General features: G+C 40.0%; 1 protein-coding gene across 1 annotated transcript in view; it reads right to left on the bottom strand.

Moving 5' to 3' along the window:
• Positions 1 to 14963, bottom strand: part of DOCK4 (dedicator of cytokinesis 4) — a 300819-nt gene that overhangs the window by 160863 nt on the left and 124993 nt on the right. Inside the window, exons 9-12 of the mRNA XM_066591773.1 lie at positions 8059 to 8140; positions 7431 to 7491; positions 5078 to 5210; positions 4774 to 4862 (exon numbers count right to left, since the gene is read on the bottom strand). Of these exons, the coding sequence (XP_066447870.1) occupies positions 4774 to 4862; positions 5078 to 5210; positions 7431 to 7491; positions 8059 to 8140 (365 nt within the window). The remainder of the gene's footprint in view (positions 1 to 4773; positions 4863 to 5077; positions 5211 to 7430; positions 7492 to 8058; positions 8141 to 14963) is intronic.

Genomic DNA, 14963 nt, shown 5'->3' on the forward strand with positions numbered 1-14963 from the left:
GTTGAGGTGGGATTTATGAATTGGCCAATCAATGCCGTGGCTCAGTGTGTCGGAGCTCTGGAGAGCAGTGGGAGGGATCTGGGCCGAGCCTGCTAGGTAAGTGTATAATAAGACATCCCATGAAAATAAGACCTAGTGTCTCTTTTGGGGCAAAAATTAATATAAGATAGGGGGGGAAATGGTATTACTACTGAGGCCACTGTGGGGGTCACTATTACAACTGAGGCCACTGTGGGGGTTGCTATTACTACTGGGACCACTGTAGGGGTCACTATTGCTACTGAAGCCACTTTTGGGATCATTATTACTACTGGGGCCAATATGAGGTGCGCTAATACTACTGGGGCCACTATAGGGGACGCTATCACTACTGGGGCAGCAATGGGGGACCCTAGTTATACTAGGGCAGAAATAAGGGACCCTATTACTACTGAGGCTGCAATAGGGGGACACTATTACTACTGAGACCGCAATAGGGGACACTATTACTACTGAGGCCGCAATAGGGGACACCTATTACTACTGAGGCCGCAATAGGGGACACTATTACTACTGAGGCCGCAATAGGGGACACTATTAATACTGAGGCCGCAATAGGGGACACTATTAATACTGAGGCCGCAATAGGGGACACTATTACTACGGAGGCCGCAATAGGGGACACTATCACTACTGAGGCTACAATAGAGGTCACTATTACTACTGGGGCCATCAATATAGGGGGTCACTATTACTACATAGAGTGAATTTGCTGCAGAATTTAGAGTAGCTGTGGTAGCAAAGTGGATGAGATTTTGAAAATTTCATCCACACGCTGGGAAAAAAATCTGCACAAAACCCATGCGGATATTGACATGTGGTGCAGGATTTAATTCCGCAGTATGCCAATTTTAAATATAATGTATATCAATAACCCATCCAGTGCTCCTCCCTGTTTTTTTTTCTAAACGTTCCTGTCCTTTTCATAACAAGGGAGGTAAAAATTATATGTTATGATAAGCCACGCCCCTAGCCCCTCCTCTGACCACACTTTGGGGCTCCACAAGAAACTTTTGCTTGAAAAAGGGCTGCATGGCTGAAAAGGTTTGTGAACCACAGGTTTAGAATAAAGCAGTCCCAAACAAATCCAGCAACCAGCAGCACACTTTATAATCATAGTTGGGTACGACAAATGAAGCCAAACAATGCACGAGCCACAGAATAAAGGAGCTCGGACCCTCTCTCTCAAGAATGAGATGCAATTGGAAATAGTCCTGCAGCAGCATACATGGGTGCCAAAATGATGTAAAAAGACTTTTATTCCTCCATAGAAAGAACAGTGACGTTTCGATCACACAATTTGATCTTTCTCAAGCTTGTAGTTGCTCATTTCCAAGCATGAGAAAGATCACATTGTGTGATCGAAACGTCAGAGTTGTTTCTATGGAGGAATAAAAGTCTTTTCACATCATTTTGGCACCCATGTATGCTGCTGTAAGACTATTTCCGGTTTAGAATAAAGCAAATGCAGTAAAATTTAAAAGACAAAAAAGACACAAAAAACTCACCTTTTCAATTGGTTTTCCAGCTCTAAAACAACTGACTATCTATCCTCTGGATAGGTGATCAACAGCTTAGTGGCAGGGATCTGTCACCCGGGACTCTCATTGATCAGCTGTTCACTGGGGCCTGTGCACTAGTGAACAGCACTGATGTGTGCCAGAGTCATACAGCTCTTTAAACAGTGAACTGGCATAGAATGGTACTACATGCCCAATTTCCAATTCTGAGAATAGGTCATCAATTGTTTAGATCCGGAAAACTCCTTTAAATGCCCCACTGTTATAGCAGGAATTCTCCGGTTGTTCCTCATAAGTCATAAGTTTATGTTCTGGGAGAAATGACTTGATGTACTGTATCTTGACCTCAGTAGCTTTACGAGTAAGTATGACATGTGACCACTGAAGTATAGCTGTAGGGTAATGTGCCCATAAAGCACATCATTGCTCACAGAGCATAAGGGAAGACCAGTGAGGGACCACCAGGCATCCATCATAAAAAAGCAGAGGACAGAACGGAGATTGGAATCCCAAACCTCAAAATTCTTCAAAAAATGGAGGGAATTTATAGAAAAATTTCTTAACCCCAGCGAAATCAAAGAATGTATGACGTAGAGATGAGCGAACGTACTCGGTAAGGGCGATTTCACAATCGAGCACCGCAATTTTCGAGTACTTCACTACTCGGGTGAAAAGTACTCAGGTGCGCTGTGGGTGAGCGGGGGGTAGCAGCGGGGAACAGGGGGGAGCCCTCTCTCTCTCCCTCTCCCCCCCCCCCACTCCCCGCTGCAACCCCCCGCTCACCCACAGCGCACCTGAGTACTTTTCACCCGAGTAGTGAAGTACTCGAAAATTGCGGTGCTCGATTGCGAAATCGCCCTTACCGAGTACGTTCGCTCATCTCTAGTATGACGCAATTTGCTAACACAACATGGTACTACAGTCAAAACCATTTGAACAGTCTGGGATCACTGAAAATATCGTGACTGATCTGAAAGGAACATACTCGACGGGTTTTAGTTCGCGGATTAGATTAGATAGTTGATGGTTAATATTAGCATTGAATTTCAATGTGTGTTTCAATCTGTTAATAACTGTTACCATATTTGGGAGAAAGAGTTTTACCGAAATAAGAAAGGATCATACATGGGTTGGAGGCAAAATAATTGGGAAGATTACAGAGAGAAATACGCATATGACAGTACCTAAACAATGTAATATCACTGTAAAAGAAATGTATATCATGCAAAACTCTGTATCGATTTTCTTAAAACATCTGCCATGTATGTATCCATTGAAAATGCTAATAAAAATAAGTTTATAAAAAAAAAAAAGAAAAGCAGAGGACTAAAGAGGTGAGTACTCTAATTTATTGCATTTGCTGCTACTTTGTTTTTTTTTTTAATCTCATACAACCCCTTTAATTTCTTCGATAATGATTTTGAAGAAAACTTTTCTTCTATCCCACAGTCATAGCCTGGCAATCAATCCAAGGCAATCATCTTGCTTAACATGTACTGGTCACTAATTTATTTTATTTCAGGGAAACAATATAAAAAATAACTAAAATTTCAACACAGAAGGAATAAAATGATGCATATTTGAAGTCGCTCATTTCCAAGTGACTTGAAACAGTACTGTGGACTGCGCTGCCAGGATGTACTGTAGCGTACACTGAAATATCAAGAGATATGAAATGAACTCTTCTTTATTCAACTAGCAGAAGCTTGTGGTTACTGAGGCTATGGACATGCAAATTTTCTTAAAATAATCTGCTAAGCAGCTGCTAATGTTCTGCCCAACAGCATAAAACATTCATTACTGCATTACATCTATGATGTAACAACTTTTCTACAGTTTCTAGTTAATAAAGAGGTTGTCTGACTTATGAAAGGCGATTCCAAAAGGGTCTCACATAGTATAAAATAACAAAAAAAGCTGATACTCCCCTCTCCCCGCTAGTCCCCCACCGGTGACTCCGGCTCTCCCTGTTGACGGCCTAAGCTGTCTCCAAACAAGCTGCTGCAGCCAATAACAGCGCTCAGTGATTATCGCTGAACACCATTATCGACTGTAGTGGCAGGTTTACAGGACATCACAGGCTGACTGCAGCCTGTAAACAACAACATAGCGGAGACCTGGAGCTGCTAGCGAGGGACCAGCTGGAAGAGGGGAGCTGTGAGCATCAACTCCTTTGTTATATTACACCATGAGGGATCATTTAGGATGGCCTTTTATAACTCGGACAACCCTTTTAAAGATAATTTCCATAAAATAAAAGAAACACAAGTCATGGTATTGTCCTTTTCTGCTGAGGTGAATATTACATTGAACAATACTCGAGTATAAGCCGACCAGAGTATAATCCGAGGCACCATGTTTTACCCCAAAAAACTGGGAAAGCGTATTGACTCGAGTATAAGCCTAGGGTGGGTCCATACTCAAGTGATGTTCGTGCACCATTGCTTTCAATAGGGCCACTGCTGCTGCTTCACTGAATGACCCAGCGCTGCCTGTGATTGGCGGAGCACTTTGATCAATCACAGGCAATGCTCAGCTGTCATTCAATGAATGGCTGAGCGCTGCCTATGATTGGCTGAGCACTCAGCCAATCAGATACAGCCCTTTCAGTAGGTGGAGATTTTAACACCCCCCCCCCCCCCCCGCGCTAAAAGAACTTCACTGCACTGCCAGAGGACCAAGCGGCTGGATGCGCCTGAGCCTCGACAGTGGTGGTATTTTTTTACACATGTGAGGGATGATTTTCAGGGAAGGTCTTATATTTAAAGCCCTTCCCGAATATCACTCCACACAGCCCATTGCTTTCAATGGGGCTGCCAGTAAAAGTGGTGGCTCCATTAAAAGCAATGGTGCACGGTCCTGCACTCGAGTATAAGCCGAGGGGGGCTTTGTCAGCATAAAAAATGTCCTGAAGAAGTCGGCTAATACTCGAGTATATACGGTTCTTAGTTACACTTATTCCATGTAAAAATGGTGACCTCCAGTATGTTGGCTATGAAAGCTTATCGTGTAAGGCAAATATACCTGGTGATGCAGTGATATATCAACTATTCCTACATCATAGCATAACCAAGTAGATCTGCCATTCCATTATTTTATACTTTTACTATGGAGGATAAATGACAGCAGTAACAGTGGTGTAATGGTCATTTTTACTGGCTTTGCATTTGTCACACTGATAGGGTTGTGGCCAAGGTCATAGATTACTACAAACCCGTATTTGAGCCTGTTAAGTTGTATCGAGCATTCATTTTCTTGATAATGTTTTCATGGATTTGATACCAATCACTTTCCGTGTTGCACCTTAAAAAGAGACACATTCAGAATTAGTTACAGCACAACATCTAATTCTCAATTAAAAATATGGACTTTATCTTAGCGTAATATTTTCAAAATCAGACATAGAAAATGACATTTAATCTCTTCCAATGGTTACATAGGACACTTCAGTGCTTCTGGACAAACATTGCTCTAAAAACTACACAATCAATGCACAAAAGAATGATTACAGAACTTACATATAAACTTTTAAAATGAGATCATCTTTTGACTCTCCCGTTAAGAGGTCAGCAATGCTAAGAGCGGCACAACCGAAAGGTCGACGATATTGCACATTTGAAGAGTTCTTCTTCTCACCGGCACCCATACGACCTTGTAGACAAATAAAAGTTTAAGAAATTTTGAGCAAAACATTGCATCAGACCAAGAATAAAAAAAGTCTTAACAATTGTTCTGGGACCAAACTGTACATGATGAATTCTCTGATGCATCGATAGATTTAAAGGGCCACTCTGGTGATTTTATTTCTCCCATTCATTATGTAAGTAACCCCCAAATATATAAAAGTCAGCTAATGTTACCTTGGTTAATTATGTCTTTCTATCTGAAACTCCTACCCTCTTTTTCCTCAGATCTATTTGTGTTCATTTTCTAGTCAGTTGCGTTCAGTTTCTGTGTAATGTTGTTGCATGAATCCTACCACGGAAACTGACTAGAGGGGAACATAGGCACTCCTATTACAGTTATTGATGATGATCACACAGATCCTGTCAGACAGTTATAATAGCGGAGCTCACAGCTCATCCTCTTTCCTGTATACTTATGCTCTGTAGCTTATTTAGGTGAATACAGAAGGTAATGATAGTGCTGCGGCATAAGTTGGCACTATACAAATAAAGATTATTACTATTATTAATACTAATGATGATAATTAATCTATCTTCCAGCAGGCAGAAATGGTGTAGCTTTAACTAATGCTGTGCTGATGGATCATGACAATGATGTGAAAGTGAAACCAAAAAGCTTCACCAACATCAAATGGTGGCTGATAAGCATTAGACAGACATGGAAGTGGCTGCAATACACTGAGGAAACCTACATAGTATGACAGGCAGTCAGGTGAGGGGCAAAGAGGGAAATATGTGGGGGTTTTTTACCGGAATGGTCCTTTAAGGGGTTATTCCTCAAGAAAAAGTGTTTATATTAGAGTAACAAATTGAATATATTCAAACTAGAAACACTTTCAACTCACACCTATAATGTAGGCTGCAACTGAAGATTAATATAAGGTAAAGATCGATTTACATAGGCAGATTTTCTGCCTGAAATGAACACCAATCGATGATATAGAAAGTTGATTGGTGCTTGTTAAGCTCCACTAACATGGAGAAATCCATCAGCATTGTACATAACTGAGCAATTGATTGGGTACATGTTCTTTCATTATCGGCAGTACATCCATGTTTACATTTTAATGTCTACCTAAAAGATGCACATAAACCATAAATGAGCGTTGGCTTGTGTGTCATTTGATTGTTAACAGTTTTTAACAGGCCAACTCTTGGAAAGGAGCATTCTTTTGAATGTTTGTCCGCCCGATAACCAGCCTTTGTAAAAGGGCATTCATGCAAAGTATATGCCCAGATACTCAACTTTATTAATATACTAGTTCTATATGTAAAATGTCAAACGTTTTTAAAAGGTTGACATAACATGAAACTGGCAAAATAAAAACTTTGATTGGACATTTGAAAGTTTTGATCAGTGGGGTGCCGAGTGGTGATGTCCCAATAATCACTGAAAGGCAGGGGCAGAAGCAATCAACTCATGAGGTCATAACATTATTAGTACCAATTTCAAGACCATATCACTGGTAGTTAACACTAAGGTAAGAATCACATCATTTGGTCCCAACTTGAATAGACTTTTTGCCTTTTGATTATCAGCGCATTACCATCTTTCATATTTGAAAATGGCTCCCAATTTCCTAACGTTAGGGACTTCTGATTTAATGTATATTTAAGACTTTTGATATTTTGATTGCTGGACGTCTACGTACTGAGACTCAAACTGATCACTATAACAAAGTGCTGAGCGCTGAGCACTGGGCAACTTTGGCTTATGTTGGCACTTGTTGACTTTCCTCAGACCCATAGAAAGGCTCCATACATTCTATGCATGTTCTATAGTTCATACAACTGCTCTTAAGGGGAGCCAACAGATGCCAATGGAATCCAAAAAGACACATTTCGCCACGTCTTTAGACAAAGCAAGTCAACAGAAGTAGATATTGCCAAGCCAACTGTTCTCTTCAGCGGTGTTTGGGATATTTTGTGCATTGGCAAATTGCTGCATTGCCTAAAATAGTAAAACAAATTTATGCTGATATCATGGAGTTAGCAACAGATGTCAAAACCTACTTCGGATAGGAGGGATGCAAGATAGATTTTGTCTTAGAGCTGCACTAAAAACAATGGCATTTACCAATATGACATTAATCTGACATAAAGAATAAAAGTCAGCCATTTAATATTTTACATTCATATACAGGTACTAATAACAGTAAACTGTGAAAATGCATAAATATCTCACCAATTCTGATTATGTGTACAGTGATGAAAATGTCTTTCCGAAGGTCACTTGAGCTCAAGTCCTAGAACAAATGTAAATTTTGAACTGAATCAACAGTAGCAAATTACACATGCACATTGTTTCCTAGATTAAATCCCACAATCCTAAAAATATTCTTCAATGCATTAATATAGCTAATAACAACCAATATCTCTTCAGCTGGGTAAAATGGCTGGTCCTCCCAATATTTATTATCACTTTACAAACACTTTTTCAGCTGTTGTCTTTTCTGAACTGGAAAAGTTTTTTTTCTGTTTTCAGAATTTAAGGAAGGTTTTACCAAAAAAGAACCCAAAGTGAAATATACACACAACCCAAAAATTAGGGGGGGACTGCAATGAAACAATTGCACCACTGCAACAGTCCTTTTATAAATCAGGATTGTGGGAGTCCACGGTTGAACCCCTGCTAATCATAAAGTGATGGCATGTGGGAATAACTCTTTACATCACTTGCAATAAAGAAATGTATGGATTCTAGCACAGACATCCCAAAGCACAGTCTAAGAAATTACAGAGTATGTGAGAAGTTATGACTTTAGGCCAATTTAAAACGCATAGTAAAAACAATATAAGCAGTAGATACTTACAACAAAAACAGAACTATATCTTTCAGTCTTTTCCGGAGATTTTGGCAGCCCATTTCTGTTTAATCTTACAAAGAACCGTTCACTGAAGTATAAATAATAAAAAAAAAATGGTAAAGCTATGTAAACAATTCACATTCTGAGCTCTCGTTAACTCATGACCTTAATTCCATCCTACCTCAGTTTGAAAAAAAAAGTCTGCCAGGTCTTAACAATTATTAAATATTCAATGTGTTACAAACTTGACAAAACGTCAGCTTTGCAATGGTAATTGCTAAAACTGTCAGTCTGGATCTTTTCTACAGCTTGAAAGTCTATATGAGGTAAATAGACCAAAAGCAAGTAACTGAGTAAGATATAGTAACTGTATTTTCCTGGTCGTATATCATGCAAGGTTTCAGGAAATCAGGCCTTGGGCAAATATTGGGCATAAAATGTATATACAGTACTTAAAGCCTCATCAATTAGTTTACTGTTGCATAATTAAATATGTATATGCTGTAAAAAGCAATTATTTATCCTGCTTATCAACATATTTATATTGATGAAAATGTTGTTTTGACTTGTATTAGTAAACAATCATAATATTCTGAAACTTTGTTTATAGCATTATCATTCAGAAGCTCGTTTCCAGCAATCATGAAGACCCTCCGGCACGGTAATCCATCAGTACTCATCAGCGTCCACATAAGGGAAGGGGAAACCAGTCAAGGACTACATATTAAAATATACAGAATTATAGTAAAATGAAAATGATAAAATACCAAAATGACTTTGACAAGCTGGTGGTATTGTGGTTCATCATTGACTGAGTTTATGAATATTTACTAATAAGGCACCCATAAGGGCAATGCAGCAGCCACTACAATGCCGTGTGCTATATGCTCTGTCTGGAGAACTCGACGGCTTTGCACCTGACTACAGCAAATGTCTCCATGAAGCGATTCTCAATTTTAGCTGTCTTGAGAAGAACAAGAACTGAAAAATAACTAACGCAGAGGAGATTAATTTAAGCAGGTCAACAGGGGATTTTAGCACTAAAGATTCTCCTATAGTAAAAAATGGAGCCTTTGCTCTGAGCTGTGGTTAACCCTTTTGTTTTCTTACAAAAAAAAAAAAATTTTGTTTTACAAAGCTACTTTTTAACACAGTGAAATCAGCATGTTTAAAATGTGATACTTCTGAAGAGCTGCTTGATGGACGCACTGTTTGTTCACACAGCAAAATCTATTCTATCAGGGAAGATTCAACAAAGCTGAGTCTGAACAGTGCTGTCTCTACACTCCCTCTTTGGTATATGGTAGCTGCAAAGCAGTGGACACATATAGAGAGCAGCATAAACACTGTTGTGGTGTGTACAGTTCTTTTTATATCCATGCTGTGGTTTCATTCTTGACATCATTACTTAAAGAGACTCTGGCACCTACTTTTAGCTTATGAGCTAAAAGTAGATGACCCGCTGAGTCCGATCTAAGTGTTATACTTACCTCCCCCGTTGTTCCCCAGTGTCAGCACTGGGAGCTGCCGATCAGTGAATTGAGTGTCGCTGCCAAATAGGTTGCCTATTCTAATTTTATAATTTGTGGACTATTTAGCAGCATCGCTCAATGTACTGAGTGGTGGCTTCTAGCGCTGACACCAAGGGAACGATGGGGAAGGTACGTATAACACTAACATACCCGAACTCGGCAGGTCACCTACTTAGCTTAGTTTATAGACTAAAAGTAGGTGACAGAGTCTCTTTAAATTCAGAAGCCACATTAATATAATGACACAGATTATTTTCACATGATGGCATACTAACTTAAATTATAATATTCTGCAGCACTTTAAAAAATTGGGGGAAAAATAGGTCATAACATCCAGTAATAAACCAATGCACATCTTGAACGATAGGCGTAAGGGCCCTGCTCGCAAGAGCTTACAGACTACAAAGGAGTATACATATGGGATACTATACATATATACATACATAAAGCTGTGTGAGTGGAACACCAGCTGTATTTGTGAATAAAGAGATAAGAGGTGCAATGGGGTGTATGGGGGATGCAATAGGAAGAAAGGGGCTCATGTTTTCAAGGGAGAGTGCAGAGGCAGGGTAGATGGAAGAGAGTTTAGATTAGAAAATATGGTAGGCCTCTTTAAAAAGTTGTGCTTTTGAGCACACTTAAAGCTGTGGGCATTGGGAATTAACCTGATTGTCTGCGGTAGCACGTTCTAAGAAACTGGTGTAGCTCATGAAAAATCTTGGAGGCAGGAGTGGGAGGTTTGGATTAGACAGGAATTTAGTCTTAGGTCCTTAGTGGAGGGTAAAAATGGGTAGGGTAGTAGACAGAGATGAGGTCATGAAGAAGTTATCTTGTCCACAGTTTCTGACAACCTAGTTGAAAAACAGACTGAAGCCCCAACTTTCTGATTCTGAGCTAAAACTTTTGCACAGTAGTGTATGTCTGTATAGAATAAATATAGAACCTTGGCTACATTCAGATGACAAACAGACAGGATCTTTGTGTATGTATGTATGTATGTAGCTTATTTGTAATTAAATCCGCAAATCTTTTTGGATAACCGTATGTATGTATCTATAAATATACACATATATACAAACAAGGGGCAATTCAAAATAATTCGTGGATTTCATTACAAATAAACTACAAAAGGTTTTTTGTATAACATACCAGTAAGTTCCACTTTCTGCCACACCGCAGCACTGTTTCTTGTGGTTTACAGTTTATAGGAAAAGAGCGACATCAAAGGAAAAATCGTTTTCTGTGCTTGAGTTTGCCAAGTGTGAGTCCATTGTTCAAGTGCAACGTAAGGTTCGGGGTGGGTTCCAAAAATAGTCGCCTTATCTCAAGCAAATTTATGAGTGGCAGAAAAAACTAGTTGATATTGCTTGCATATGCATACACACCCCAGGGACCATAAAACTGTAAACGAGACACCCAGTGCTGCGATTTGGCAGAAAATGGAACTTACTGGTAGGTTATAAAAAAAAAAGATTGAACCTTGTGCAGATTGTCTAGCTGCCATTTACAGTTTGTTTGTAATTAAATCCCCAAGTCTGCTCCTTTTTTTGAATAAACCTGTGTGTAAAATCTACAAATAAAAACTTAACAAATCTGTCCTTTATTGTGGTACAATAACAGAACTCAAAACACAGTCTTCACATTGCTGTCATTCGTATTATGCACACCAGCATGTGGAAGTCCCTGGCTGCCTGGCCAATACATAACAGACTTCACACTGTCCACAATACAGGCCTAGTGCCTCAAACATATAGCAAAGACCATCACCTTTTACCCAATCAGGATGTCAGCCTAGGTACCTTCTACCCCTGTCAGACTTGTGACACTCCTCTAGAATACCCCTTTAAGTCCCTTAAACATGGGACGACTGTCGGGCCCTGAAGTGCATGACAGCTGTCCCAATGGTAATCGCTCCTGTACTTTTATACAGGAGGATCATTGCTCAGTGAATGAAGCTGAAGTGGGCCAGAGATCGCCCTGGTCTGGCCAAGTCCATTCACAGTAAACAGGCAGTCATTCATAGGTTAACAACCGCCTGTTTATACACAAGGATGCAGCGGCAGAGCAACAATGAGTTTTCGGCCTGCATGAAAGATCCCAGCAGCGATCTATTACTGATCGCTCTTTCACTGCATGCACTCCCATGGCACAATTATTGGGCAAACCTCTCGATCTAACAAGCAATTTGAACAATAATTGTGTCTTTGAAATGGGGCATTAGTGTGCGTTCTGTATACTGCATTTTCCATATGTGATGGTTTTATTGCAGCACTTTGTGTGCTTTTCAAAGACATAAAAACAGCTACTCAGAAAATAGCCTTTACCTCTGGGACGTAAACTAAACATAAGTGAGCAGTTTACCTTAGTCCCAGGGACCTTCTTAACTACACAACTTCTTTCAGGCATGCTGATATTTAGCAGTCAAGCCAAAATGCAATGACATGAGTTTAATTTGCTTTTCTCTCTCAGTTCCTCTGACCATGCAGTTGCTGCACGCTTTTTCTTTGCTCTCTAAGTGTGTATATATTACTCAATGTGGACAACATACAATTAGCACCAATACCTGTACCAGAGGAGATCCCTGGATTTAAAAAAAAAAGAAAACAGGTTTTAACAATATTACACAAGTATAGATTTGCCTGAAAATGCACTACTTCATGAGTAGCCTTAGGCCTCATACACACGGGCGACACGGCATCGCAGTGAGAAAATCGCAGTGATATCGCATTGCTGGTCCGTGCGATATTGCTGCGTCTTCTCGCGGCAAAACAGCTATTTTGTAGCACTACAAAGTCGCATGTGACGCTACAAAGTCATGCGACTTTGTAGCATCACATGCAAGGATTTTCGGGAGAGCCTTGAAATATAAGCCCTACCCAAAAATAAGCTGTAACTGAAGAAGAGAAAAAAAAATACACATAGATCACCTTAGACGCGCTGTCAGCCCGGCTGCATCTTCTCCCCGGGTTCCGGCACTGATCTTCTTCTCTTTTGGCCGGGGATTGAAAAATCCCCGCCTTCTAGAAGCGCTGGCTGTGATTGGCTGGAGCTTAGCCAATCACAGCCAGCACTTGATAAATGGCTATGATTAAACCAATTACAAAACCGAACGACTTTGTTGCCCGTGTGAACGAGGCCTTAGTGGAATGTAGGTACTATACCAGCTGCCCTCTCGGATTGTGTAATCCACTAGTAGTAGTATTGGTGTGTGAACTGATGTCATTCAAAGCAGTAACTGAATTTGTATAACGTATCCAATGTTGGTTAATCATTTATTTTATTCATTCCGCTATCACCAACATATTAGTCCCTGGCCCATTGTCTGAGAAGGTCTATACAATCTTGACTTTTGTAGCTCAGTACCAAGATAATGAAGTCAGTTATTTTCCACGAATCTCATCTACAATGTTAAGTCATGAATCGTGATTAAAGCAGCCGAAAAATGAGATCAAGAATACATCCAATGACATGTACCGGTCACTACAAGCTTGTTTGTCTGGTAAGGAATAGTGGAAATTCTGCTGAAGGGTAATTTTAACATAAAAAGAGAGAACAACTTGTGTAGCTTTATCTCATAACAAGCACAGAACATGCTGATAAGCCCATGTACAGTGAGTGACATCTGCCGGGGCCTTTTAATTGGGTGCTTGTGATTAAAATCAAGGAAACCTCTCAATCTGAGGAGGTAGATGATCACAAGCAATGATTAAAACCTCACAGTGGAGCTTCTTCTTTCTCATAAGAAGTCATTTTTGTGCTACAATGTTCCCCCACATGCATTGACAGCATCAATAAGCAAGTGAGAACAGGACAAACATATCAATCAAAACAGCAGTCAGTCCAAATGTTAACTCTTGTTTCTTTACAGCAGTGGGCAGCACATAGTTGACTTTTAATATTTATAATCTTCAATTTAAAAGTTGCTTCGATTTCATTGCATCCTGGCTTCTCCAGTACGGCAGAGAATCTGTGCTTGAACATGTAACACTGGCATGATATATAATTATTAAGTACGCAGCAAAGCAATTAAATATTTTCACATAAAAGAATTAAAACAAACCCCTGGGCCCGGGAACAAAACTTGTCCAGGGACCAGACGGGGGAGTTACATAGGTACTGTGTGACTGGAAGCCGTTCTGCGTTGCATATGGCATCTCTGCTCCACATCGCACCCGCTCACTGCCAAGACTTGATGTCTTAGTGCATATAGTGTAATTATCACAATCCAAGGCATTAAAGCAATGACACAGTGCATCAGTTTCTGGAGGGCTGTGGGCACAATGTGAAGAGAAAAAGCTATATGCAGCACAGGGTGGCTTCTCCTCACACAGCATCCTCCACAAGGTAGGAGGCAGGCAAAAGCATGTGATGGAGGAAATCTATAGATATAGTAATCACATAAACTGCAGCCTTTATTCATGAACTATTCTGTTAACTGTTGTGCCTGCACTATAGATGACAGTGCAGGCAGAGTGAAGAAGGAAGCTCTGGATTCAGCTATGCAGCTAGCTAAATATGGATTTCCCTAGCGACACTCCTCCTAGCTTTATAGCGGAGTAGGTTTACTACTAAACAGTTACAGAATTGGTTGATTAAACTTATTGCAAAAATGCTTATATTCCCCTATTCTATACAATAAAAAAAATATTGACAGTTACATGTTAATTCTTTTTTACGTCATTACTTTGGCCTTTTCCTATTTTTTTCTTGGGAAATTTACTAACTCTTTACCATCTGCTTGTGCATTGGCATTGAGGTATAGGTAGTAGTGGGGGGTCAGTTGCCTGTCAATTTAGACTAAAGCCTTTTCTATCTTAGTTAGATCAGTTCATGTTATAATTTTGCCTTTTTTGTTTTTGCCTTTGTTCTGAGATAAGACAATTCAGAAAACTGCTTTATGACATTGTTGACCATTTCGGTAAAAATGGAAAGTAAACAAAACAAAAAAATTATATTAGGCAATTTAAAGGGGTTGTCGAGTTGTAAACTATTGATGGCCTATCTGCAGATTAGGCCATCAATATTAGATTCTAGGGCTTACGCCACCTGAGACCTCCTCTGATCAGCTGTTTTGCTTGTGCATTGAGCTCATCTCTGTAGGAAGCAGACAGTTCGTATCTCACGGCTTAGTATAGCTGACAAAGTTCCCACTGCAGTGAATAGGAGTTTGGCATGTAATACCAAGCCTAGCCACTGCAGTGAGGACTGAGTAATCTACTTCCTGCAGAAATCAGCTCAGTGCACAAGTACACATACTCAGCGAACAGATCATCAGAGGGGGTCTTGGGTGGTAGACCCCCACCGATCTACTATTGGTGGCCTATCCTGTGAATAGGCCTTCAAGTTTACAAGCACGCAACCCCTTTAAATACCAGCATA

The sequence above is a fragment of the Eleutherodactylus coqui genome, chromosome 2 (assembly GCF_035609145.1).
Source record: "Eleutherodactylus coqui strain aEleCoq1 chromosome 2, aEleCoq1.hap1, whole genome shotgun sequence".
Classification (NCBI taxonomy): domain Eukaryota; kingdom Metazoa; phylum Chordata; class Amphibia; order Anura; family Eleutherodactylidae; genus Eleutherodactylus; species Eleutherodactylus coqui.